At 42.2% G+C, this 24875-nt stretch overlaps 1 protein-coding gene across 4 annotated transcripts in view; it reads left to right on the top strand.

Moving 5' to 3' along the window:
* Positions 1 to 23884, top strand: part of gpam (glycerol-3-phosphate acyltransferase, mitochondrial) — a 44096-nt gene extending 20212 nt beyond the window's left edge. For all 4 annotated transcript variants that reach the window (XM_079492444.1, XM_079492443.1, XM_079492442.1 and 1 more), the window contains exons 9-21: positions 1720 to 1819; positions 7088 to 7300; positions 7840 to 7953; positions 8987 to 9072; positions 11320 to 11417; positions 14180 to 14250; positions 15405 to 15672; positions 16185 to 16339; positions 16677 to 16754; positions 16950 to 17087; positions 17227 to 17416; positions 17753 to 17811; positions 19356 to 23884. In XM_079492444.1, the coding sequence (XP_079348570.1) occupies positions 1720 to 1819; positions 7088 to 7300; positions 7840 to 7953; positions 8987 to 9072; positions 11320 to 11417; positions 14180 to 14250; positions 15405 to 15672; positions 16185 to 16339; positions 16677 to 16754; positions 16950 to 17087; positions 17227 to 17416; positions 17753 to 17811; positions 19356 to 19472 (1687 nt within the window). In that variant the 3' untranslated portion in view covers positions 19473 to 23884. The remainder of the gene's footprint in view (positions 1 to 1719; positions 1820 to 7087; positions 7301 to 7839; positions 7954 to 8986; positions 9073 to 11319; positions 11418 to 14179; positions 14251 to 15404; positions 15673 to 16184; positions 16340 to 16676; positions 16755 to 16949; positions 17088 to 17226; positions 17417 to 17752; positions 17812 to 19355) is intronic.
* The last annotated feature ends 991 nt before the right edge of the window (positions 23885 to 24875 follow it).

Raw genomic sequence — 24875 nt, 5'->3', positions numbered from 1 at the left:
AAAATGTACTTGAGTAAAAGTACAAAAGTATTGGCATGAAAATGTACTTAAAGTACCAAAAGTCATTATGCAGAATGTCCTATTTCAAGTTTTCAAATGTATAAAGAAAACTTTTGAAAATTGCAGATCTACAAGCTCACAATCCGTCACATGGCGGCATTGTGAGCTTGTAAATCGGCTATTTTCAAATGGCCGTAATGTATATAGGGCTGAAGTGTATAATGTATGTTTTGTGATAAAATTCAAAATATACATCGTAATTAGTAACTAAAGTTTTCAAATAAATCTAGTGGAGTAAAAGTACAATATTTGCCTCTGAGATGTAGTGGAAATTAAGTCAACGGTATTGAATATTGGAAATATTCCAGTGAAGTGAAAAATTGTACTTACAGGTAAGTACAGTACTTGAGTAAATGTATTTAGTTACTTACAGCAGTGAACCTTTTGCCTGATATGTTTTTTATCTCTGTGACACCAATCTACACAGTAAAGGCCTCATTTAACTCTGAGATTTGTACACCCGAAGTTACAGACCCAGCTGTAAGTGTTCATTTGGTTCCTAAAAACCAGACATTTAGCTGCGGACAAAATGAAACTCGGATATCTGGGGGTCCCCGCACTCCATGTTGAGAACCAGGAAATGCGACACAGTATTGTCCAAATAGCTACGTTAATCTCTTCCAGTGTGATTTAGGAAGTTGCATGCCTTAATAAATCCACTAATCCATCCGTTGGCAGTTAATACCAAGACTCTAGCAGCAAATCTGGAACTGTATTTAGGGCGTTGTTTTCTAGAAATTCTAGACAAAACATTGTAGAGAGAGACAGGAAACTGAAGGCAGACACCGAAGTTACAGACCCAGCTGTAAGTGTTCATTTGGTTCCTAAAAATCAGACATTTAGCTGCGGACAAAATGAAACTCAGATATCGGGGGGTCCCCGCACTCCATGTTGAGGACCAGGAAACGTTAATCTCTTTCAGTGTGATTTAGGAAATTGCATGCCTTAATAAATCCACTAATCCATCCGTTGGCAGTTAATACCAAGACTCTAGCAGCAAATCTGGAGCTTTATTTAGGGCGTTGTTTTCTAGACATTCTAGACAAAACATTGTAGAGAGACAGGAAACTGAAGGCAGACACAGAGAGCAGGACATGCATCACAGGTCTATCCAGACAGAATTGATCATTGATCTAGGACCATCGCAACTGTGTGGCCAGCTACAGTGCTGCATTATGCACTCATCCACTGTTCTGCCTCACCCACATTGACTGGTTGATTGACAAAAATGCATTATTATATATGTCAAAATGATAAAACAAAATAAAACTCATTGTAAACTTATACTGATAATCATATACTGACATAATTGAATTGAATTGTGCAGTTTATATTTAAAATGTAAGACATTTTGCCAGAAAGATACTGGACATTACAGTACAAAGAGTCCAGTAGTACTACCCATTTAACCCCCCAATACAGGAGTCCCCCAGTGCTCCGTATTGGGCCCCCCTCCTGTTTTCGCTCTACACACTACATATCTTAGCCGAGCTACAAGCTCACAGCACCTTGCGTTGTGACACGTTGTGAGCTTGTAGATCTGTTCGCCCCAGAGTTCATGTGTGTGGTTCATGTGGTTAAAACATTAGGATTGGGAATGGGATGTGTGTCTAATCTGATGCATACAATGTTATAATCCGCAATGTCTTCCATTTGCAGCACATTGATCCGCAAACTGGGAGGTTTTTTCATCCGCCGGAAACTAGACGAGACGTCGGATGGGAAGAAAGACGTTTTGTACAGATCACTTTTGCACGCGGTAAGTCCTTTTGCACGCGGTAAGTCCTGAAAGTCACTCAAACTTCAATGGACTGATTAACCCATTTTGGGGCGGGAACCCCTTTTGGTGTTTTAAACATTATGTTATAATTTAGCTATTGAAAAATAGCAGATCTACAAGCTCATAGCGCGCCACCGAGTGGCGCGCTATGAGCTTGTAGGTCTGCTATTTTTGAAAAATCGTGAAAATATTTATTTCAGAAAACTGGAGGATTTAGAAGATTTATTTTTAATTTCGAGGTCAGGCCTAAATGGGTTAAGGCTACATTCTGTATAGAGTACCATCTTGCTGTACTAAGGTTATCCTGTATTTGCCTCATTGTTTGCATCACACCACAGGGCTGGTTAGAGAAACTATGTCACACATTCTGAATGGCTGCTATGCCTTTTAAAGGGCTTTACATAGCACGTAATTATACGAATAGTTGACCTCATTAGCAAAGGACATGTCCAAACATTTTCCGCCGTCTGTTTGACACAGGAATGTATAAACATTCAGTTCACACGGTGTGATTTTTCAATAAATGCTAGTGGGCTAAGTGTTAAGCTCTAAATTAGTTTCTAAAGTGGCCTGTACCTTTGAACTCTAGCTTTTATGACCAAAATAATTGAACACCAGCCGCCCCTCAATCCCATCACAGAGCCAGGTTATAGGTGCATTCTACAGGTTTTTGTTTTGACAGTTTAGGTCATGTTCAGTTGCTTTCAACAACTTGGAATGCCCCAAAAAGCGGCCAAACGTCTGGCAACATTCTGCGCGGTCTCTTCTATTACTGGTAGCCACCAAATATGGCGAAGACGTTGTTACTTATACCCCTGAGGATGTTTGTGTATTTGCTGACTTTACTTTTTATAGCGCTGTGTATTATTTGTGACCTTATGTGGACATAAATAAATCATGAAAGTGTGCGTGCGTGTTTGTGTTTGTGCATTTGAGGGTTGCTCTGTGAACGTGCAACATATGTTTCCTATCTGATATATTTCAACAGCAGCCCAGTTGAAGCCCACTGGGCTTTGGCCCTAATCTTTGTCCCTTGTGGTGTGCCTGGTTGACGGGATGGATAAGAGTGTAGCTGACCTCGCTCACTTAGCACTGCTGGCTTTATTATGTAATGGTATTAGTCTATGGCGGATACACTCTAGTTTTAATTTACATGGCTGCCAAAATACTTTTTTTAATTGACAGGGGGGGAAAAAATCATTGAAGCTATGTGTTTTTGAAGACATAGCAGACGCTCTTTCAAGTAGTGCCAGTGACAAAAATAAAATATTCTCAATTGTGTTTCTTTCCAGCACATGCATATTGACGGAACTATAATACTCAAGTGGCTTGAGCCACAAGCAACAAGACAAAATGGCAAAATAGAGCAATGACGTACAGTTCTATAGTGGTAATAGTAAATATAAATAACGGAATAACTTTCTTCTGACCCTTATTGCGACCACAGGTCGCATTTACTATGAAAACGTGCATTTCCCGTCAGTCAGTTCGTCCGTCACCCCACGTCTCCATATATGGTCATGCCTCGTGACATCACGTGACATCATCAGGGTTGGAGATCAATATTAAGCCCATATATGGGAATACCCATATATGGAGATCCCTGATGTCATCAATTTTGGCTAGCAACTCAAACCTCAAACCCTTAGATCTCCATATATGGAGCTGACCTGTTCTGACATTCCATACTGTACTGTAAGTTGATCCTTCCCCATCCACCCTTCCTCTTCGATGTCTCCCTTTTGACTGATACCTGTCCATTCAAACTCTAGCTGCCACAAAGTTATTAGTGCAGCCAAGCCCAGCAGCCGGCGAAAACTAGAGTTCTCAACAGGCCCGAAACTAAGGCCCGGCCCTACCTGGGCCTTCATCAAACCCTGTACACGCGAGACACTGCCCCCGCTGCCACCCTTAGATCTCCATATATGGAGCTGACCTGTTCTCACATTCCATATGTTGATGCTGACCTCATCAAAGGCTACTCTTAAGACACGCTCCATATATGGCCAGTACAGAATTCATTCCATATGTTGATCTGACCCCCCCCCCATTCCAAAGCGCCAGCGACCTCGCCCTTTAGAGCATTATACCAGTCTTACTGGTATACTATACTTAACGCACACATTAATACAGACGGCAGAGGCAACACAGTTATCGGTTTTGTGTCTTGCTCAAGGACACTTTTGACATAATGTCAGAAGCATCAAGTTCATGAACCGAAACCCTCATAATTCACCCACAGTCATCACATAAAAAGCCCTTGTTGCCTGTGCTTTGGAAAGAGCAAACGTCTTGACAAATGACAAATGACTTAAACCCTGAGACTGTACTTTGTGCACAGCTATTTGCATAATGTGGTCTGACGAGCTTTCTCTGACTGAGGGGAATTAATTGAATTAATGAATGCCTCGCCGCCATTATAAGCTACTTATTTCATACAATAGTTCACAGTGGGAAACGTTTTAGGTGCAGTAAATGGAAGGGCTGTGTGTTTGTAGCCCGTAGATAAGAGACTGTACGTTGAGACCCATGCTGGCACTCTGCTGCTTATCTCTCCAGAACAACTGCATGCTGTTCTAATGCTTCCAACGTTTTTACCACAGCTTTACCTCCAACTTTCTACCATACTGTACATCATACATGCATCCGTCCACTGAGCATTTACAGTACAGCTATTCTCCTACTATTGTGACTGAACCAGTTACTTAAAGCTGCTATAACCAATAATATGTCAAAATTTTAATGACTTTGTTTTTTATAAAAATAAATTGGTATTCAGACAGCCAGCAATGAGTAAAACGCTCCCCCCCCAAAAAAGAATTCTCTGTGACACATCTAGGTGCCACAATTTGCATTCAAAGATGTTCATAGAAGCTTTGTCATTGGTCGAAAAAAACCCGGTCGAAATGACTAACCAATCAGGAAGTAGACGGGCAAATCGACCAATGATTTTCTAGGAAAATCTTTGAATGCAGATTGTGGCCCCTAGATGTGTCACAGAGACTAAACATTTTTGGGAGCGTTTTACCCATTGCTGGCTGTCTGAATTCCAAAAGAAATCTAAATAAAAAGGTCATTAAAATGTTGACATATTATTGCTTATAGCAGCTTTAACTACTTTAACTAATGTTTTGTTATGGTTCTGTGTACAAAATCAGAACAATACTTTTGAATGGCTTAAAAGGACAAAATTCACACTGCAACTAAGTAGTCACACTCTACGATTATTTAAGACGACGGTTGAGAAGCAAACACAATTGCTATCACCTTACTTCCCAACTCACTGCACTGTACAGTAAGGCTGTCCCCAAACATTCAAGGTTCGAATGTTCGCTCGTTAGGGTTGGCACTCGAATCTTAATTAATGTGCTTGAACCATTCGTTTTTTTTTTTATTATTATTATTTTTATTAAAACAAAAATATTATTTTTTTCCTTTTTTATTTACTCGAAAATATATCTTGGCGAGAATGCGATATGAGCATGTAAAAAAAAGTAGGTTTCTAGTGCATTCCTGTCAGAAGTTATGCTTTTTTAAAGAAATGTCTCCTTGTTCTTCTGTCCCTCTCCAAAGTCTCCCGTGCACAACTGCACATTAATTTGCTGATTGGCCTACAGCTGAGGTGATTGACCTTTCTCACCTTGTTCTGTGAGAACAAAAGAGTTCCATTGAATGGAATGTCTGACGCGTCTCACTCACTCACACACACACCAGCATGATCGCTGATAGAGGGAACCGTTCTTAGCAGCCATAATATATTAGCATATGCTCTCTAGCATCACATAGCCTATTGCTAAAAAGAAGTGAACTCTGATCATTGTTAAGCAAAACGGTCACGGTGACAGAGGTTCTGCTTTTGCCCTGTGCCCACTTCAATGCGCTTCTACACAGGTGGAACAAATGAACGAGTGACAGCTAACGAGCAAACTATACGCTGTCGTCTGCCAGCAAGCTCGCAGATCAGCTGTTTTCGCGGAGCCGCTTGACTGTGTGTGTGTGTGTGTGTGTGTGTGTTGGGAGAGACGAGAGAGATTGATAAAGAGCAGGGGAGACGCGCTGCGCTCTGATCGAGACATCTCAAAGGTTATTTTTTAAATTAATTAGAAACAAATGGTCCGGATGTTCGCTCGAAAATTCCTGCCGAAGTTCGAGTCCTAAAAAAAGGGCTAGGGTACAGCCTTACTGTACAGTAGATGCCACAACCCCGTCTCTGTTTCATGCCAAAGTATCTTGCTCTCCAAGGCCTCCATGCAGCTGTGTGCGTGCGTGTGTGCGTGCGTGTGTGCGAACTTTGACCTTCACATCGCAGTCAGACTGCGTAGTGTGCTGACACAGCTGTTTTCCCTCAGTTGACGCATTGACTTTTTTTTCCTGCTTGCTTATTTATTTGCTAGTTGTGTTTATTTAGTTGCCCTGGACAAGACCGACAATCTATTTTCTTTTCTTGTAATCGATTCTTCTGACCTATGTATATCTCTGTCCTGTCCAGATACCGACTGGGCGGTTTGTGTTTACGAGTCTCACTACTCAACGCATGTACAAATGTGCCTACCCTGTGTCTAGTCTTGTCCAGTTGCCCTGGACAAGACCGACAATCTATTTTCTTTTCTTGTAATCGATTCTTCTGACCTATGTATATCTCTGTCCTGTCCAGATACCGACTGGGCGGTTTGTGTTTACGAGTCTCACTACTCAACACATGTACAAATGTGCCTACCCTGTGTCTGTCTGACTGGGTTACTGTATGTGCCTGTGTGTCTGTCTGTGGTACTTCATGTGCGTGTGTCTGTGTCTTTTATTACTGAACCTGTTAGCCTGTGCTGCGCAGGTTAAAAAGCTATACAAACGAAGCAATGCGATCAAACAGGATGTGATCAAATTAAGAACCAAGCTCAGCTGTTATAAGCTCATTAAGACCTGGAACACATCTGTGTCACCTTAGCGTTTAACCACTTTAACCATTATTTCAAACTTTAGCTATTGAAAAATAGCACATATACAAGCTTGTGGTTATAGATCTGCTATTTTTTTTTTAAACATGAAAACGTGTGCAAATCTTTGAATAAATGGTCCCTGGAACAACACATTTTCAGTTGTGGGTCGGTACTCGGCCAATTACATATAATGTTTGGGGTCCTTGACATGAAATAGTTTGAGCAGCACCACTGAGTCATAGAAACATAGGTTTTTCAGAAAACTGTCTGGGTTAACTAAATTAAAGTGTGTGTGTCTGTCTGGCCACTCCAGTACACGGAGGAGCTGTTGCGTCAGCAGCAGTTCCTGGAGGTGTTCCTGGAGGGCACACGCTCCCGCAGCGGGAAGCCGTCCCCGGCGCGGGCGGGCATGCTGTCCATCGTGGTGGACACGCTGACCACCGGGGCCATCCCGGACGTGCTGGTGGTGCCGGTCGGCATCGCGTACGACCGCATCTTGGAGGGCAACTACAACAGCGAGCAGCTGGTGAGAGCTAGTAGTCCAGTAATAATGCAATTTGACCTCTAACTAATTGCAAAAAAACCAAACTCAACTGATTTTGCATCTTCAATATATCCTGAATAACAGAAAAAAAGTTGCCTGGAATTGTCTGAGGGGAAAGTGTTGAAAATGGCCTTTACAGTATGGCCACCATTGACATCCTATTATAAGGCAATATTTTCTAAATTTCCTTATGCTTTAAGTAGCATGTGACATATCAAACTAGGGGGTTTTCATGATGCTGAATCCATTCCAAGTATTAGTTTAGCATAAAAACCCTCATTGGGCTAAATTTGGCCATAGCAACTTGCCAAAATGTGATGAGCACATTTGGACTTGACTATTATCAGTCTTATCTCACGGACACCTCTTACATTTAGTTTTTTGGTATAACGGTGTTAATTGTTAATTATTTGATCATTGGCCCAAACTCGCTTGTAAAGAGTGCTGTACATACGGTAAGCCTAGATGACTACAGTGACGGTGCATTAATATTAACGATGTTGATGATGATGTCCCACCAGGGGAAGCCCAAGAAGAATGAGAGTCTGTGGGGCGTGGCCTGTGGCGTGTTCCGTATGCTGAGGAAGAACTATGGCTGTGTCCGTGTGGACTTCACACAGCCCTTCTCCCTAAAGGTGATGAATAACACACACTTTGCTTGCTTGCTTCTTACACACACACACACACACACACACACACACACACAGTACAGAATGCAATACACACCCACAGCTGCTACTACACAACTAGGTAGGGGGCGGCGGTGGCTCAGGGGTAGAGTTTCCGGATGGTAACCGCAAGGTCGCCAGCTCGAACCCAGGCTCCCCCAGAGTTAGTGTCGAAGTGTCCTTGAGCAAGACACTGAACCCCTAATTGCTCCTGATGTGCTGGTTGGTACCTTGCATGGTTTCCGCTGCCATCAGTGTATGAATGTGTGTGTGAATGGGTGAATGTATGTAAAGCGCTTTGGATAAAGGCGCTATATAAATGCACCATTTATCATTTACCATTTAGGTAATAAATTCACATTCACCCATTCAGAGATCCAGTGTAGATATGTACAGTAGGGGCAGCGTTAGTTCACCCAATTTTCGATCGATTACTCACCTCACCAGCAGTGGTTCCCTATGGAGACACAGTCTCATTTGTGTCTCCATAGGGAACCACTGCTGGTCATCAAATTATTGGCTTAGGAATGCGACAGAAAAAGAAAGAATATCCATTAATTCAAGTCCTCATGGAGTAATCGACAGAAATAAATGAATAAATGTTATGCTTTAGCTATATTGAAAAATAGCAGATCTCCAAGCTCATAATGCGGCACCGAGCTTGTAGGTCTGCTATTTTTGAGAAATTCTTTCAGAGCGAACGTTTTTTAACTCAAATCTTTGCTTCTGAGGGGTTCCTGGAATGACATATTTTCAGATGCGGGTCGGTGGCCAATTACATATCATTTTTGGGGTGCTTGACATGAAATATTGAGCACCACTGATACAGAAACATAATACTGTAGGTATTTCAGAAAACTAAAAATGTCGACGTCAGGTCTAAATGGGTTAAGCATTCATTCAATCTTTTTAGGTATGTTTTTGTTTATTTCATCTTTATTCTTATTTATCTTGGTTTGGTGGTTGACTCTTATACTCTATTCTATATGTTTGTCTGCAGGAGTACTTGGAGTCCCAGAGAAGTCGTAACATACCACCAACTCTGTCCCTGGAACAGTCCCTGGTCCCAACCATCATCTCTGCAGAGTATGTTTCACGCACGCACACGCAACATCTTCAACTTTCCCTCGCAGTCTCATGCCGGTATTTAGCCTTAGATGGAGTTTACCACCAGCTTTGGGCTGCATTCACAAACAACTGGACTCCGAGGAGATGGTGCCTGTGTAATGTCGATTCATAGGAAATCGTTTTGCAAAGTCATGTTAGAACAGGGAAAAGCAGAGGGGAAAAAATCTACATGTCAATGTATCAGGCATATACATTTGTTTAGATAATTTAACAGTCAATAATATCCTCCATGTGTCCTGGGCCGTGGCTCAGCAGTCCAGGTACCTTGGCTGGTAAATGGTAATCCAGTCTGGCAGTGTGCCGCAGGGTCGACTCCCCATCCCGACGGCCTTTACTGCATGTCACCCCCCCATCTCTCTCCCCATTTCCTGTCAGCCAACTGTCTGTCCCTCTATTAAAAACATATTAAAATCAAGGCGAATGGCACAAAAAACCATTAAAAAAAAATATATATATCCTCAATGACACAATTAATTTAGTTCAAGGTCCTGAAGCAGCATCGAGAGATGTTTCTTTCTGAATTGCTTATTCTACTTATAGTACTTCTAGCTGAGGTTTTGTTGAACAAATAATAATAATCTCTTTGGTGTTTTCTTTTTGAAAAATGGTGACCTTTTACTGATACTGTACAAGTATTGCAAATTTTGCAATGTATCTTTATCAAGGCCACCGGTAATGTGCAGAGGCGCAGTCTCTCTCTCCTGAGGTTAATGCCCTACAGTACACACTGTGCCCTTGAGCATCCTGAGCACACACAGTGGGGTGCGGTGCTCTGTCCAAGTTTTCTGGGGGCCCAGGACGCTGCCCCAGGAGGCGGCCCCACACCAGCACAGCTGATTCAACTGTCGCACGTTGTTCAGTTGACTCAGGTGTTCTTTGTGTTGTACTACAACAACACCACCACAGAAAAGGCTGAAGTCTTGAGTTCAAAGCGGGCATTCATGTCAACTAAGCTTATTGGAAATGAAGCATTGCCAACAGAGTTGTTTTATGAAGCGTGGTTGAGGGGGAGCGTTGTGCCGTGGCAGCAGTCTGTCCCCTTGGGCAGACATTATATTGGTGCTATATTTAAACAGCATGACAGAGCCATATGGATTATGGTTGGCAGCGTTTTCTGGCACAATAAATCACTGCATTGAGGAAAATTGAAACATGCTAGCGCCGCCGACACCATTTTGTTCATTGCTAACTTTGTAATCCATTTTATGAATGGTTCTGGCCTGCGTTGTTTGGATGAATGTAGGAACGATAACATTGGACAACTGGACGATAGGGCTGAAACCTTCACTCCTGTTAAGTAATGAATTATAGGCCTCCTTCAATACAGACACACACAAAACATACAACAATAATAGTCTTTATCTTTAACAGATATAAAACGTTTATTATCGGTATTAAATATGCTGGAAGTCCTGCACCTGCAGGCATAGAAACAGCAACAGCATTACAAGATAAACCACCATTACATTCGATAGAAGCTAGCATATTCAGTTAATTCGAAATTGATGCATCTCAGTGGGAGACAACACTTTTACTGGATGTTAATGTCGATTTGCATGAAGCTTTCATGTTTTGATTGATGATTTAATAAACATTATTGTAGCAAGTGAGGGAGGGTTAAGCTAAAACTAGATTTGGAAAGCTAAAACTGCGATTTAATGAAAGCTAATCCTACATACTGGCTATTCTGCTCAAATCAGCATGTTAATTAAGCGTTCAACACATGCTTTGATTGTATTTGCTCTTGCAATACTGCAACTTAACTGCAACTTAAAGCTGCAACTTAAAGCTTTGCCAAGTTTCACAATTATATTTTAAACATTTCTCGACTCCCCTGAGCAAGTATTTGGTGCCAGTGGTAAGGAAAGACACACAGTCAGAGAGGGTTATTAAATGGTTGCACTGTGTACTTTTAAGAGAGAGGGAGAGGGGTAGAAGCAAGGACACATGGAGAGAAAGAGAGGGGAAGAGAGAACATTTTGTTTGTATGCTCTTACGTAAGCACTTTTAAAAGATGATGGTGGAACCAACTGTGAATACCCCCCCCGTGAGAGTCCTTAAAAATGTGCATCTTATGTAAGACTTACATTCAACAAGTTCAACGTCTAATAAAATACAACTTCATTGTCCAAGGAAAAAGGGGGCCTTAGTTCCTCTTCTTTATAGTCAATGCTATTTGTCAGAGGTTGTGTGTGTCCTTTTCAGGCCTGACGCTGTGCAGTTTGAGGGCCAGGAGGAGGAACAGGCGGATGAACCGTGCAGACGCCAAGTCATCGCGAACCTGGCCAAACACGTGCTCTTCAGTAAGGAACCTGTCAGCTCTCTGCCAGAGCCTTCTCCATGCTTTATTCATCATGACCACTGACCAAGGCCAGTCTGGCCAAGCAGGACACAGTGAAGTCCTGAGTGTTTAACTCTGAGAGGGTACAAATGGAAACAAAGGGTTCCATTTGTACAGACCTGTAAGGTTTAAAGATGGAGTGCCACGATTTTTTCCCACCCTAAAACATGACCATCAGGTATTATTATAATATAAGGAGGAAGAACTTTTTCCAAAAAGTGTACAGTATTTGTTAAAATCATGCTTTTATGTGGACATGCCCACCAGTTCATTAAGTATGCCTGGTTTGCCTGGTGGGTGGTGATGGGTGGTGATCCACCTGAACTGAAGCCGCACCCACAGCTGTAGTTGTATGATAAAGGGGGAGGGGTTAGGGGAGGGGCTGATAGTGTGATGTCACTATGTTACTGTTTATTTCATTGGCCCGTTTAATTGTCAAGGGTTCAGCCTCCAGGAAGAAACCCTAAATACAAAGTTAATACACCATTGCACATAAAAACGACTCCAGGGTGTCTAATGAAGTACTGTCACCTCATAGACACATGGAAAACTGGAAAAATACAAACATTGTGGCACTCCATCTTTAATGAACAGCCATGAGTTTCCTGTGCATGTCTGTTTGTTACCGTTTCCTTTTCAATCAAGGTGCCTTTATAGATACTGATTTGTCACTTATTTCAGAGTATGGTTCCATTTGGTTCCCAACTGTCAATCATTTAGCCAGGGACCCCTGGAACCACCTCAAGGACCCCTGGGGGGTTCCCGGACACCACAATGAGAACCACTCAAACCACTGGCAGGCAGCCATTTGACGTAGCCGAGCAGAGTCCTGCAATTGACAGTATTTTGGCTCACAAGGATGAGAGGATAACGGATGAGTCATTGGATTTATTGCACTGCCCCGGTGCAACAAGAAAAGAGCTCGTTTTCTGCATTGAGCTGGTCCTGTCTCACATTTCTGCCCTGCCCTGTGCCATCTACGGCCTATCTTCTGTCACCAGATCACAAAACATAGGTCACCCTCTTGTTTTAGCAGTGAATCAAAGCCTCCAGTCGCTGTTCTTTCCAGCACGTCCCGTTCCATTAACTGCATTCCTTCTCCTGCGTCTGCACATGCCATTCCTTAACTGTATTCCCCTCCATGCGTCTGCACATGCTGCTACCACTTACTAACATATACACTAACCAACTAAGCCCTGTTTTATACTTTGGCTATAAAAAGCTTGTACATTGGCAGAGCATGCTGTGGTAGTTCTACTTTTACTCGAGTTAAAACAATCTGAGTACTTCTACCACTGCTTCTATCTTACAATGCCGGCGGTGCACCTGACTTCCACAGCTAAAGGAAGCCCTTGCCTTGTGTAATGCGATCCGCCACGCTACCTTTTTAAAATAGTGCCATTTAACTGGAATGGCACCCTGGTGCATTCAGCATCACTCCTTTCCCCCTGACATGGCTCAGGGATTTGTCCTGCACACCGTGAAAATCCTCAGTGTTCATTTGTCTCGGAGAGAGAACCACTTCTCTCTCTAAGGACCCTTACTGAACCCTTACGAATGCCGGTGGTTTTATTGTGTAGTGACGCCACATTAAACCTGTTCTCCCTGGCTTCATTCAACCGCATTCTCCTCCGCAAGCTCTGTGTTGTTGTTTTTCTTTTTTTCTTCTTCTTCTAAATCTCAGCCAATCACGAGGCTCCCAGCCGGATGGCATGTTGTTTTCAGCCAATGGAGCGGAGGGGAGGACAGCCGGGGTGGAATTGCAGTATCAGTGGTGCTGCTCGTAAATGTTTTACATCCCCCCGTGCGTTATGTTCAAGATGACCACCGTTCACACTTCTCGTCTGTCGTCGGCTGCTGCACACACACACACACACACACACACGCACACGCACACGCACACGCACACACACGCACACTCACAGAGCATCCTTCTCTCTCTCTCTGTCATCACTTTAACTGACTTACAGTATGCTGTACAGCACTGGTTCTCAACGTGGTGTCTGTGTACTCCCAGGGGTCGGAGCCGGGGGGGGGGGGGGGGGGGGGGGGTGTCCAGGGGTCCCAGGGAGTCCCCAACTGAATGATTTATACTAGATGACGTCCATCTGTTTCGTTTGTACACTCTCAGAGTTAAATTGACACTTTTACAGCATAGACTGAGATCCCAGAGGTAGATGGAACGTTCTATCAAATGATGTGGGTCTGTGGCCCAAAGCATATGAAATTGATTGATTGAATAAATACTTTATTCCCATTAGGGTTTCCATTGGGGTCCTTCAAATAGGGGGTCCCTGGAATTAACCCATTTTGACCTGAGATCAGATTCTAAAATTGTCTACATCCTGACAGTTTTCTGAAAAAGCTATGTTTCTATGTCAGTCGTCAAAAAGTGGCACGCTATGAGCTTGTAGATCTGCTATTTTTCAATAGCTAAAGCATAACATAATGCTAACACCAAAAGGGGTTCCCGCCCAAAATGGATTAAAAAAGGTTGAGAATCACTGCTGTACAGTACAGTATGTTGTCAGCTACATATCCTCGGTGTTAATTTAAGTCTTGGGTGTGGTAAAAATAGACACGTGCCACGTGGGACATGTGAGAGCCCACGTCAGTGGTCTGAGCTAAATGAACACTCAGGAGTTTACAGTATGTGTCACTGCTGGCCAATGTGCCATAGCATGTCATTCATTATGTTCTCTTTCTCTGTTCCCCTCATGACAGCGGCTAATAAGTCATCGGCGATCATGTCCACCCACATCGTGGCCTGTCTTCTGCTGTACAGACACCGGCCGGTAAGCCTGGCACACTCTCCTCCTCTCTCCATCTCCCACTGCACAGCCTTCATCAGTCCCAAACTCCTCTCTTGTTCCTCCATCCCCCACCCTTCCACTGAACTCTCTCTCTCTCTCTCCCTCCCTGCACCTATCTACTGTAAACTAAATCTGCTGCTGTCTGTGTACAACAGTGTTGTGCTGCTGCCCTCTAGAGGCACAGTACTGCAAGGGCCTGACAGTGGCAGTTCATTTATTGGCATTGGTGCCCGAGGCTACACAAGGACAAGGTGTATGATTTCTGCAATGAAGTCCTTAATTTAAACCGAAAAACATATTAAGACTGTGGTGTTTACATGTCTTTTTAATTGGAGCATGATCAAATTATTTCTGTGCACAACACGCAGCCCCACTTATTGACTTGCCCATGCAGGACCCAAATGGAAACGAGCTTTCTTGGGTTTTAAATCCTCTTCGCAGACCATGTATTGACCTGTACTTTCCGGTGCTTTCTTCTGCAAACTGTTAAAGCTGCTATAAGCAATATTATGTCAACATTGGTATTCAGATAGCCAGCAATGAGTAAAACGCTCCCAATTCTTTTTTTGTCTCTGTGACAAATGTAGGGGCTGCAATCTGCATTCAAAGATTTTCCTAGAAGCTTTGTCATTGGTTGATTTGCCTGTCTACTTCCTGATTGATTAGTCATTCTTTTTTTTCTTTTTTTTGGCCAATGACGAAGCTTTTGAATGCAGATTGTGGCCCCTAGATGTGTCACAGAGACAAAAAAAAACTTGGGAGCGTTTTACTCATTGCTGGCTGTCTGAATACCAAAAACAAACAGGTCATTTGTCATTAAAATGTTTACATATTATTGCTTATAGCTACTTTAACCCATGTTGGGCGGGAACCCCTTTTGGTGTAAGCATTATGTTATGCTTTAGCTATTGAAAAATAGCAGATCTACAAGCTCATAGCGCGCCACCGAGTGGCGCGCTACAAGCTTGTAGGTCTGCTATTTTTGAAAAATCGAAGAACATAACTTTTTCAGAAAAACTGTCCGGATGTAGAAGAGGATTTTTAGAATCTGATCTCAGGGCAAAATGGGTTAATAAAGTATTAAATCAATCAATCCATTAATCGCCACCCCCCTCCACCCCCCGCTGTGCGTGCAGGGTGTGGTTCTGTCCAAGCTGGTGGAGGACTTCTTCAACATGAAGGAGGAGATCCTGTCGCGGGACTTTGACCTGGGCTTCTCGGGCAACTCGGAGGACGTGGTGATGCACGCCCTCCACCTGCTGGGGAACTGCGTCAACGTGACGAGCAGCGCCAACCGCAACGGCGAGCTCACCGTGGCGCCGAGCAACACGGTGCCCGCGCTCTTTGAGCTCAACTTCTACAGCAACGGCCTCTTCCACGTCTTCATCTCTGACGCCATCATCGGTACGTAGAGTTCCACTCGTTCATCTCCTATGCTATCGTCAGTACGCATCTATCCAGTGGGTTAACGCTCACGGCATCAGCATTTTAATAGCACAGATTGGGCACTGAATATATATATATATATATATATATATATATATATTCAATGATTACACAAATATAGCTTAACCCATTTAGGCCTGACCTCGAAATTAAAAAAAAAATATTCTAAATCCTCCAGTTTTCTGAAATAAATATTTTCACGATTTTTCAAAAATAGCAGACCTACAAGCTCGTAGCGCGCCACTCGGTGGCGCGCTATGAGCTTGTAGATCTGCTATTTTTCAATAGCTAAATTATAACATAATGTTTAAAACACCAGAAGGGTGTTTTAAGTATTGGACACTATGCTATATTTCTCAGCCTGAATGTACATCTCCAAGATGGAATGCTCACTCAAGTTAAAAAGATTAAAGGTAATTTGAAGATAAATGAAATGAGTGGATTCAGACTGTTCCGTTTCCCCCATGCAGCCTGCTGTGTGCTGGCGCTGCAGCGAGAGCTGGCGGTGGAGGCGGGCCCTGAGCAGCACGCCGATCCCTGCAGCCTCCTCCTCAGCCAGGAGAGGCTGATCCGTAAGGCGGCCAGCCTCGCCCACTTCCTCACTAACGAAGTGGCCGTGGCCCAGGTGAGTCCCGCCCGATGCCCCCGACCTTCCTAACTGCTTCTCAAACGCCTTAATTTCAAGGACCGCCTAATTGATAAGCATTTGGTCGTTGACCCCCATCTACACATCTTTTATGCCAGAACCCTTGAACCCTGAACCCTGTCAAACCATCTACTAGGTGTTCATGTGTTGTGTTGTGTTCTCCTCTCCTCTCCATCCTACAGCCCTGTCAAACCATCTACCAGGTGTTCATGTGTTGTGTTGTGTTCTCCTCTCCTCTCCATCCTACAGCCCTGTCAAACCATCTACCAGGTGTTCATGTGTTGTGTTGTGTTCTCCTCTCCTCTCCATCCTACAGCCCTGTCAAACCATCTACCAGGTGTTCCATGACACTGTGACCCGACTCATCCAGTACGGAGTGCTCTATGTGGCAGAGGTCAGTTCCTTATTCAGGATGTCATTATATTAGTGTATCTTTTAAATACTGGAAATCTTCAAGCTCACAACGTGTCACATCGTGATGCAACGTGAGCTTGTAGATCAGCTATTTTTGCACCAAATAGCTACCAAATGTAAGTGTTTAATCAGACTAATCGATTTTGTGTGTGTGGGGTGTGTGTGTGTGTGTAAGGAGGACCAGGAGGAGCTGAGCCCCAGCCCCACAGAGGAGCCATGGCCCAAGAAGTTTCCGGAGCCGCTGTCCTGGAGGAGCGATGAGGAGGACGAGGACAGTGACTTTGGGGAGGAGCAGAGGGATCGTTATCTGAAGGTAATATATATACAGTATAGCCATAGGCATATTTAGTGTCAATAATATCAAACACGAAAACTGTGTTTATTTCCAGATGACTCAGCTCAGGTCAACCTTAATTAATTGTCTCTCTGCCTTCCTGTCTTTCATCCACTAGGTGAGCACGTCTGCGGAGCCCCAGGAGTTCTTTGTCTTCCTGCAGCGGCTGCTCAGCCCGGTGCTGGAGGCCTACAGCGGGGCGGCTATCTTTGTCCACAGCCTGAGTCAGCCCATGTCCGAGGCCGACTACACCCAGCACCTCTTCAGATACCTGCTGACCCGAACGGAGAGGGGCATCGCCGCGTACGGTATGTCTGCACACAATAACACAGCATTTGGGTCTCGGGGCCTCAGGTCAAATTAATTTTGTTTTGTCCACCATGTTTATTTGAGCTAACGTGCTTGAAGTCTAATAAGGTATATATACATTAGAAGGACAGAAATCAGTCATCAGTTATTTAAACACACTACAAAAAAGAAATCATCAACCGATTTTCTGTATCATCTACAATATTAAATTAATAATGGGAAGCAATAATCAAATTTAGAGGGTTTTTTTGTTTTGTTTTTAAACCATATCAGCATTCCCTGTGATGGTAAATATTGTTCCCCAGTGATTCCTAATTAAATGTTTATTTTTTCAGGTGAAAGTGCAACCCATTACCTGGTCAAGAACACAGTGAGGACTTTCAAAGAGTTGGGGGTAAGGGAACTTGTTGATGCCAAGGTTATTAAGTGAAATGATTAACCTCACGAAAATATATTGTTGTAACAAATGCTATTGCACCTAATCAGTCAGATATTATTGATTGTATGGAAATGCTATTCCAGTTGTTAGTCCCTTGGTGTGGAGTGTTGAGATGGTACTGAGGGGTGCTGTTTCTAGAGGCTCAGTGTTGTGTTCTGTTCTTTATTACCAGGCGTTGAATGCTTGATTCTGATTGCTCAATCGCTGAATTCAGCAGTGTGTTATTTCTTGATAATGACCGCTCCGCTCTATAACAGACTGCTGTCTAATCAGAGAGCACCTGGCTGCGGTGCTTGGATTTTATGCTGTATCCAACATGACAGCCATGTAAACAAACACACAATGTCATTTACAGCTAAACATTGCTCTCAAGAAACATTTAAAGTGAGAAATAGACTATGCAGAAAAATAGAAAATAGATTCTATATGATCAACTCACTTCCTTGTTTTCCGAGGCGACTGTGCTGCAGTTGGGCAGACAGCCAGCGTGATACTTATGGAATACTTTCAAATTATTACCGTAAGCAAGGAAATACCTTGTTTTGTTGTTACTTTTGGGTCAATGTTTTAATTTATTAGAAAGTAGCCGTGTAATAAGCGGGATAATGTATGACACGGCGAGAGTTGTGACCTACAGGATGATTAAACATCCTGTCGGTCATTATTTTTTAACGACTACCGCCGCTGTTATCTTTATCCCTTGCATCGTGCCTTCCACATGGCAGCAGTACAGAGTACAGAGATGATGACAGGCAGCTAGGCGTGAGCTGCATCCTTCACAATGTTTGTGGCCCTGTGGAGGCAGCCAGCGTTCTCTGTAGGCCCCTTCCAGTGAGGATAGGAAGAGTCCAATTATTTCCTGGGCACTGTTTATGACTCTCAGAGCTGCCATGTCTGCTGCTGCTGAGCAGTTAGCATCCCATGCTGTAATGCAGAATGTGTTCTACATTATGTGCCTGCAGTAGCTATAGTGTACTTATATGCCTGCAGTAGCTATAGTGTACTTATATGCACCTTCCAGTGGTGGAAAGTAACTAGTTACGTACTCAAGCGCTGTACTTGAGTACAGTTTTGAGTTACGTTATTTTTCAAATCTTTCTGATTGCACAGTAATCGGATCATCCATTGAGCAAGCTTGAAGCGTCACATACAGTGTCGGTGTTTATGTATTCTATTTGTTATGGTTTGTTGAGTCACATTTTTGGTTTTTAAATATGCATTAGTTTTTAACATATTTTTTAGTGTTTATTTCGTCTTAGTTTTAGTTTTTCTGCCATAATGAGTCAAGCCTTGATTATCAAAGCTGAAAAGGGTATTATGATCACGAGGCATGATTATGATTATTTACATGCTATGTAATTCTATTTCGTGTTAGTTTTTTACTTAGATGTTTTTTGTTTTGTTTTTTATTTTAGTTTCAATAATTAACAAACTAAAGTTTAGTCTTGCTAGTTAACTATAGTCTTATTACTAGTTAACCCTGCCTTGCACGCCTGTAGGTCCTAAAAGAAAGACGAGAGAACCGTGTGACGACCGTGGAGCTGAGCAGCACCTTCCTACCTCAGGCCAACCGGAACAAGCTTCTGCACTACATCCTCGGTTTCGCCCTGCTGTGACCGCCCACAACCCATGCTCCTTCCAATCAAGGGCTTCTACCGGCTACTTCTAAACCACTCCCAGGTGCTACTCTGTGGAAAGCTTTACCAGGAAGTGCCTTCACGCAAAATCCGCTAACTGTTGTCTGTTAGCCAGATGACTTGAAGTCTTCCCTGTTATTGTATGTTCCATTAAGGTTTTCCTGTCGCCCTGTCTTAGAACTGTGCAGCTAGCTAGGAGGAAAAAAAAGAAGAATTGTGTAAACGGAGACGGAGATATAACATAACTAGAGCCCGACCGATATATAGGTTTTGCTGATAGAGTATATACAGTATCAGACTTTATTTTGGACAACATCAATAACGGCAATTATGCAGTCCCGGTTTATAACTACTTTGAACCTGGTGTCCCAATTTTGGGCATGTCATTGTAGGCCATATGTAATTATCACAGCGCATTGCGTTGCAATATGTTCCAAGCGTGTCGGCTATTTTTGTTTGTTTTAAAGGGCTTAAGTGGTATGAATACAATTTAATATATATTTATTTGTGTATATATCAGTCAAAAGATTGGTAATCGGTGGTCTAGGACAGTGGCTCCCAAAGTGGATTCCAGGGACTCCCGGGTTCCTTTTGTTTAGGGGCGTCAAAATTGACCCTTGATCTGTAACTCAGACAGTATACAAATGGTACCATTGTAGATAACCATGGGCCCATACTGTCGGAGGTAAGGGGAGGTCTAGGACTTTAGAAATGTTGATCTGCATCACCATCGGACCCAAAACTGTCATCGGTCGGGCTCTAAACAGAATGTATAAGGATACCTAGACAGTTTGTTATTGTCCTCTTTCTGTGTCCTTCCTCTGCTGGTGAAACTGGAGTGGTATTTGAAGTTTTATGATCAAGGATACAACACTGGATTCACACTCCACGGTCATCTAGTGGATGAACACATCACACAAAGTTGACTGCCATTGGTTATACACAAACAAAAATAAATAACGCTCCTCATAGATGGTGGGTAACATTGACTATCAGCAATGACATTTTTACGTTAACTTTACCTATTTTACCTATTTGCAATGTCAGTAGTGTCTTCAGCAGCACAGTATTATAGAGTTGAAGCTTACATTTTGAGGGGGGCGCAGCTATCAATTATCTGAAGACATGCCTCTTAGAAGATGGCAGTCTTTCAAAAGTAGCCTACAGTACATGATGTTGAATACCTGCAACTCAGTGTTATAGTAATATAAATTGAATAAGAATCGCAGAATACTGAGCGATACAAATCACATCCATCATGTAATGAAATAATATCTTCATTTTATTTACTGTATGCCTTCACAAACCTCTACAAGCATTTAGCGACAGTGATGCAAAAATAGTCTTCTCGCCTGAGCCACTAGCATACAAGTATATATGTACTTATGCATTTTTTTTTTGTTCTATATATTTGTCATGGGTTTGGAATAGAGGGAATGTTTGACCTGGGTGGATTCCTAACATCTCCATCTATGAATGTTACAGAGCAGATTACGTCTATCATCAGAGCATAATGATGGACATACTAGCGATTCTTGTATTCCGCATCGTCTTTGGGGAATGGATGGTTTTGGGATTAGCCGCAGCAGACAGTTGCATATTTTCTCGAGACACTGTATAATATCTTTTATAGCACAACTTCAAATAGCCTCCATTTGCACTGCTAAAGGAAAACTGGAAGTTTTCATTCTTGTAGTTTGGCATTAAGACATGAGCTGGATTCTATGCTAGTACTGTACTGTAATTGTACATAGATACATATCTACTGAGTATTCCATTTTATTTGCTAAACATGCAGAGACAATGTCTCCTTGAGTTCGTTATTTTTTGGAACAGCAAGACAGTAACTTACAGTCGTAGCCTCTCGTCTAAAAACCTTGTGAACTAAACTGGTTAGCTTATAGAAATGAAAGACATTTTCTTCGTTTGTTTACCTGATTTTATATGCAAACTGAACAGCGGTACAGATTCTGCTAGTCGGACGGTACTGTAGCCCTCCAGCGTAGTGAGCTTGTACGTCGCTGTTTTCGCAAGTCATTGTAATGACGAAGTATGTACTTATGTAAGACTTACGTAAGGCTTAACCCCTTGAACCCCAGCATCCATGTTGCGGGGAAGGCTTTAGCAGAAAATAGCAGCTCAACGCGTCGTGCTGTGGGCCTGTGGCTAGTTTCAGCGAAAGCTTTCCCCATAATAACTGACAACTGAAAATACACTAGCATATAGCCCTGAGGGACTCCGGTCAAACAAACAAACAAACATAATAAGGGGATTAAGTTAACAGACCTGTCTGTCCTCATACATGTTTCCTGCTAAAGCAACATTTCACTTTGATGGACCGTTTTCATTGTTGGTGCCCATTACTCATTTTGAGGCTATAATGGTACAAAGCTGGATTTAAAATAATAATGATACCAACCAGAAACAATACCAACTTCAAATATACAGTAAAACATCCCTTTTACTGAGATAATTTGTCGTAATATAAATGTTAAATATTATTAATAAATCAGGGAATATGCCTCTGAACTCCATACCGACCAAAGTGAAGAATGTTTTTCCAATATGAAATGTTGCTAGAAAATCCAGACTGCACAGTATCTGTGCAGCACATGTAACGCTAATATTTTCCACTTTGTTTGGACAGCTTAGTGTTACAATGACATTCAGCATTTAGTTCCTGTTAGAATACATTTTGGAAGCGTGTTTTTATTTCTGCCTAATTGTAAACCTTTTTTTTCCACCTGAGTTTACTCATTGTAACAATGCAAGTCATGCATTGCTTATTCGATTAACTTCACAATCAAATGGAGTACAACTTTATGCTGGGCTTACATGTAATTGTAACTACATTGTGCCCACAGCTGATAAGCAAAGAAAGGAGTATGTTTGAGTATTACTACAAAGGTCAGTGGAAGTTTAAAGAACGTCTTGATTGAAGGAAAGGTTGGGTAACACAAACCTTACATTACATGAAAACGTCAATTTAGTCTCCAAATGGATGTACTAAGATAGTCACTTGTAAGTCCTTGACTACAAGGTTAAATCACACATAATTGCACACACATGATTTTTATTTAATGTGATTACCATGGCTTGCGAAGGCCAGAAATAACTTATTTAAATTAATGTAGATGCCTTCATACAGCTTTGTGAATATTGCAAGCCTGCCTATAGGACAATGCTGTCTTCCTGAAAATTTTAGATGGGGATATTTATGTGAAATACATTCATGAAAGACTAAAAACTATGTTTAAAAAAAACTAAAAAATAACAAATAAACAAAAAAATGTAATAAAATAAAATAAAATGGGTAGATTTCAAACGTTGCATAATATGTTATCTACATTTTAATCTAAATTAGCACAGAATATGAAATGTGCCGTGTGGTGTTAAATATGTGTTACCAGTAAGTCATGTCGTGGATCAGAAGATTACATCAAAGGTACTGTATGTTATTGAATGGACAAGTATGTTTTTTTTTAAAATGGGGCAAAAAAACAAGTGGGCACAATATTAAATCACAATTACTTGACTTCGATCAGTTGTCAGTTGATTATTTTGGCATTATCGAAGCTCCTTGTGAGCGCCTAGCGCTGTAAAGCAATACTGAACCCAGAAATGCAAAGGACCCCAAAGTGCACCTGCGAGGGATCCTCTACCGATACATAACATCCAGAATACTGTACTGTAGTGTATATACAGTATCTGTATCTGCTGGTCGCCTTAATCTCATCTGCACTTCAATGTGAACTCTTTATTTAGCCTGAGACATGTATCTTACAGTCTAGTGTGTTAATACTTTCTTTTCGGGCAGAACGATAGATAATATGTAGGAGCTTTGCTCTTGAATGTATCTCTCTCCTGCCCTGTCCCCCCCCGAATGGTCAATGTGATGCTTTAGGTTACTCAATGTGCATAATAATCTTGTTTTTTTTCTCCCCTCTGAATTCTGAAAGGTGGTTTAATTTTGTCGCTACTTAACCATTTTAAGAGTAACTATCCAAACTGATGCAAAATAACCACCACGATTTGTAGCATAAGAAAATCTCTGCACCGTATAGTTGCAAGGATGCCTTTTTAATGCACTGTAGTGTTTATTGTGTGTGTATTTCCTTTTCTTCTCTTTTCGTGTGCATGTTAACAAGGCCCACATAATGTGCCCAATAAATAAAAAATAAAAAATCCCTCACTGTAAAGTAATTTAAGGAGCTAGAACCAGAGCATCGAGTTTACCATTATGGTCGAATCACCAGCTACTGGGGAAATAAAAGAACAAATGTCACTGCTTTTCTTTCTGTTCGCGCTTCCCCTAGCAAAACCTGCAATGTCCAAGCACTGTTGACATCTTTAGGTTTTGTTTTTAAATAAAATTAATGTTAGATTAACAATGGTGCCTGTGGCCTGTCTTTTATTTTGGAGATGATTGATTGCTGCAGTGATGCATTGTTTGATGTCTTAAGAAAAATCACGTGTGAACTGAGTGGTGCAAATCCCCCTCCCCCCTCTCTCTCTCTCTCATTAGCAGGCAACATGCAGCACTATCTCTCTCTCCGTTTCTGGCACAACAGCGCCACTTTTGGTACTCATTGGTACTGGTCACACACATAGTCACACACAAACACACATAGTTGAACACGGACATTGCTAGTTGAACACGGACATTGCTGTTCGTTGGAGTGGTTGCACCACTCAAAAATGACAGTATCTCATTGTGAATTGTCTGAATGTGTTTCAACTGCTTGCTGATTCCGTTATTTTTACGGCCATGTTGAGTGATGGTCATAATTATGACAAACTATAAATTAGGCAATATCCTCTTCCAACCTGCCGTCCCTATTTTGGACATTCCATTGTAGGACAAAAAAATGAAAGAATACAAATACAGTAGCCGTCCATTTGGTTACATTGGTAAATGGTGCATTTACCATTTATATAGCGCCTTTTATCCAAGGCGCTTTACATAGATTGTGCATTACATTCACCCATTCACACACACATTCATACACCGATTGCGGCGGAAGCCATGCAAGGTACCAACCAGCACATCGGGAGCAATTTGGGGTTCAGTGTCTTGCCCAAGGACACTTCAACATGTAGACAGGAGGAGCCGGGATTCGAACCGCCGACCCATGGATCATTGGACGACCTGCTCTACCTCCTGAGCCACAGTCGCCAACATTAGTAGGTTACTCTGTAGAATTCAGTGTAGATGCCATTAAGGAGGGAGGATGATGGAGGGAGGATGGTGGGAATAATATAGGAGGACAGCGAGTATAATTGAAAAGTGACAGAGAGTGCTGTTAGGTGGATGGATAGATCATAGCAGTACTGCAGTATGAAACTGGACAGATACAGATAGCAATAAAGAGACATCTAAAC

The sequence above is a fragment of the Electrona antarctica genome, assembly GCF_951216825.1.
Source record: "Electrona antarctica genome assembly, chromosome: 22".
NCBI classification, from domain to species: Eukaryota; Metazoa; Chordata; class Actinopteri; order Myctophiformes; family Myctophidae; genus Electrona; species Electrona antarctica.
This window is presented reverse-complemented; position numbering and strand designations above follow the sequence as displayed.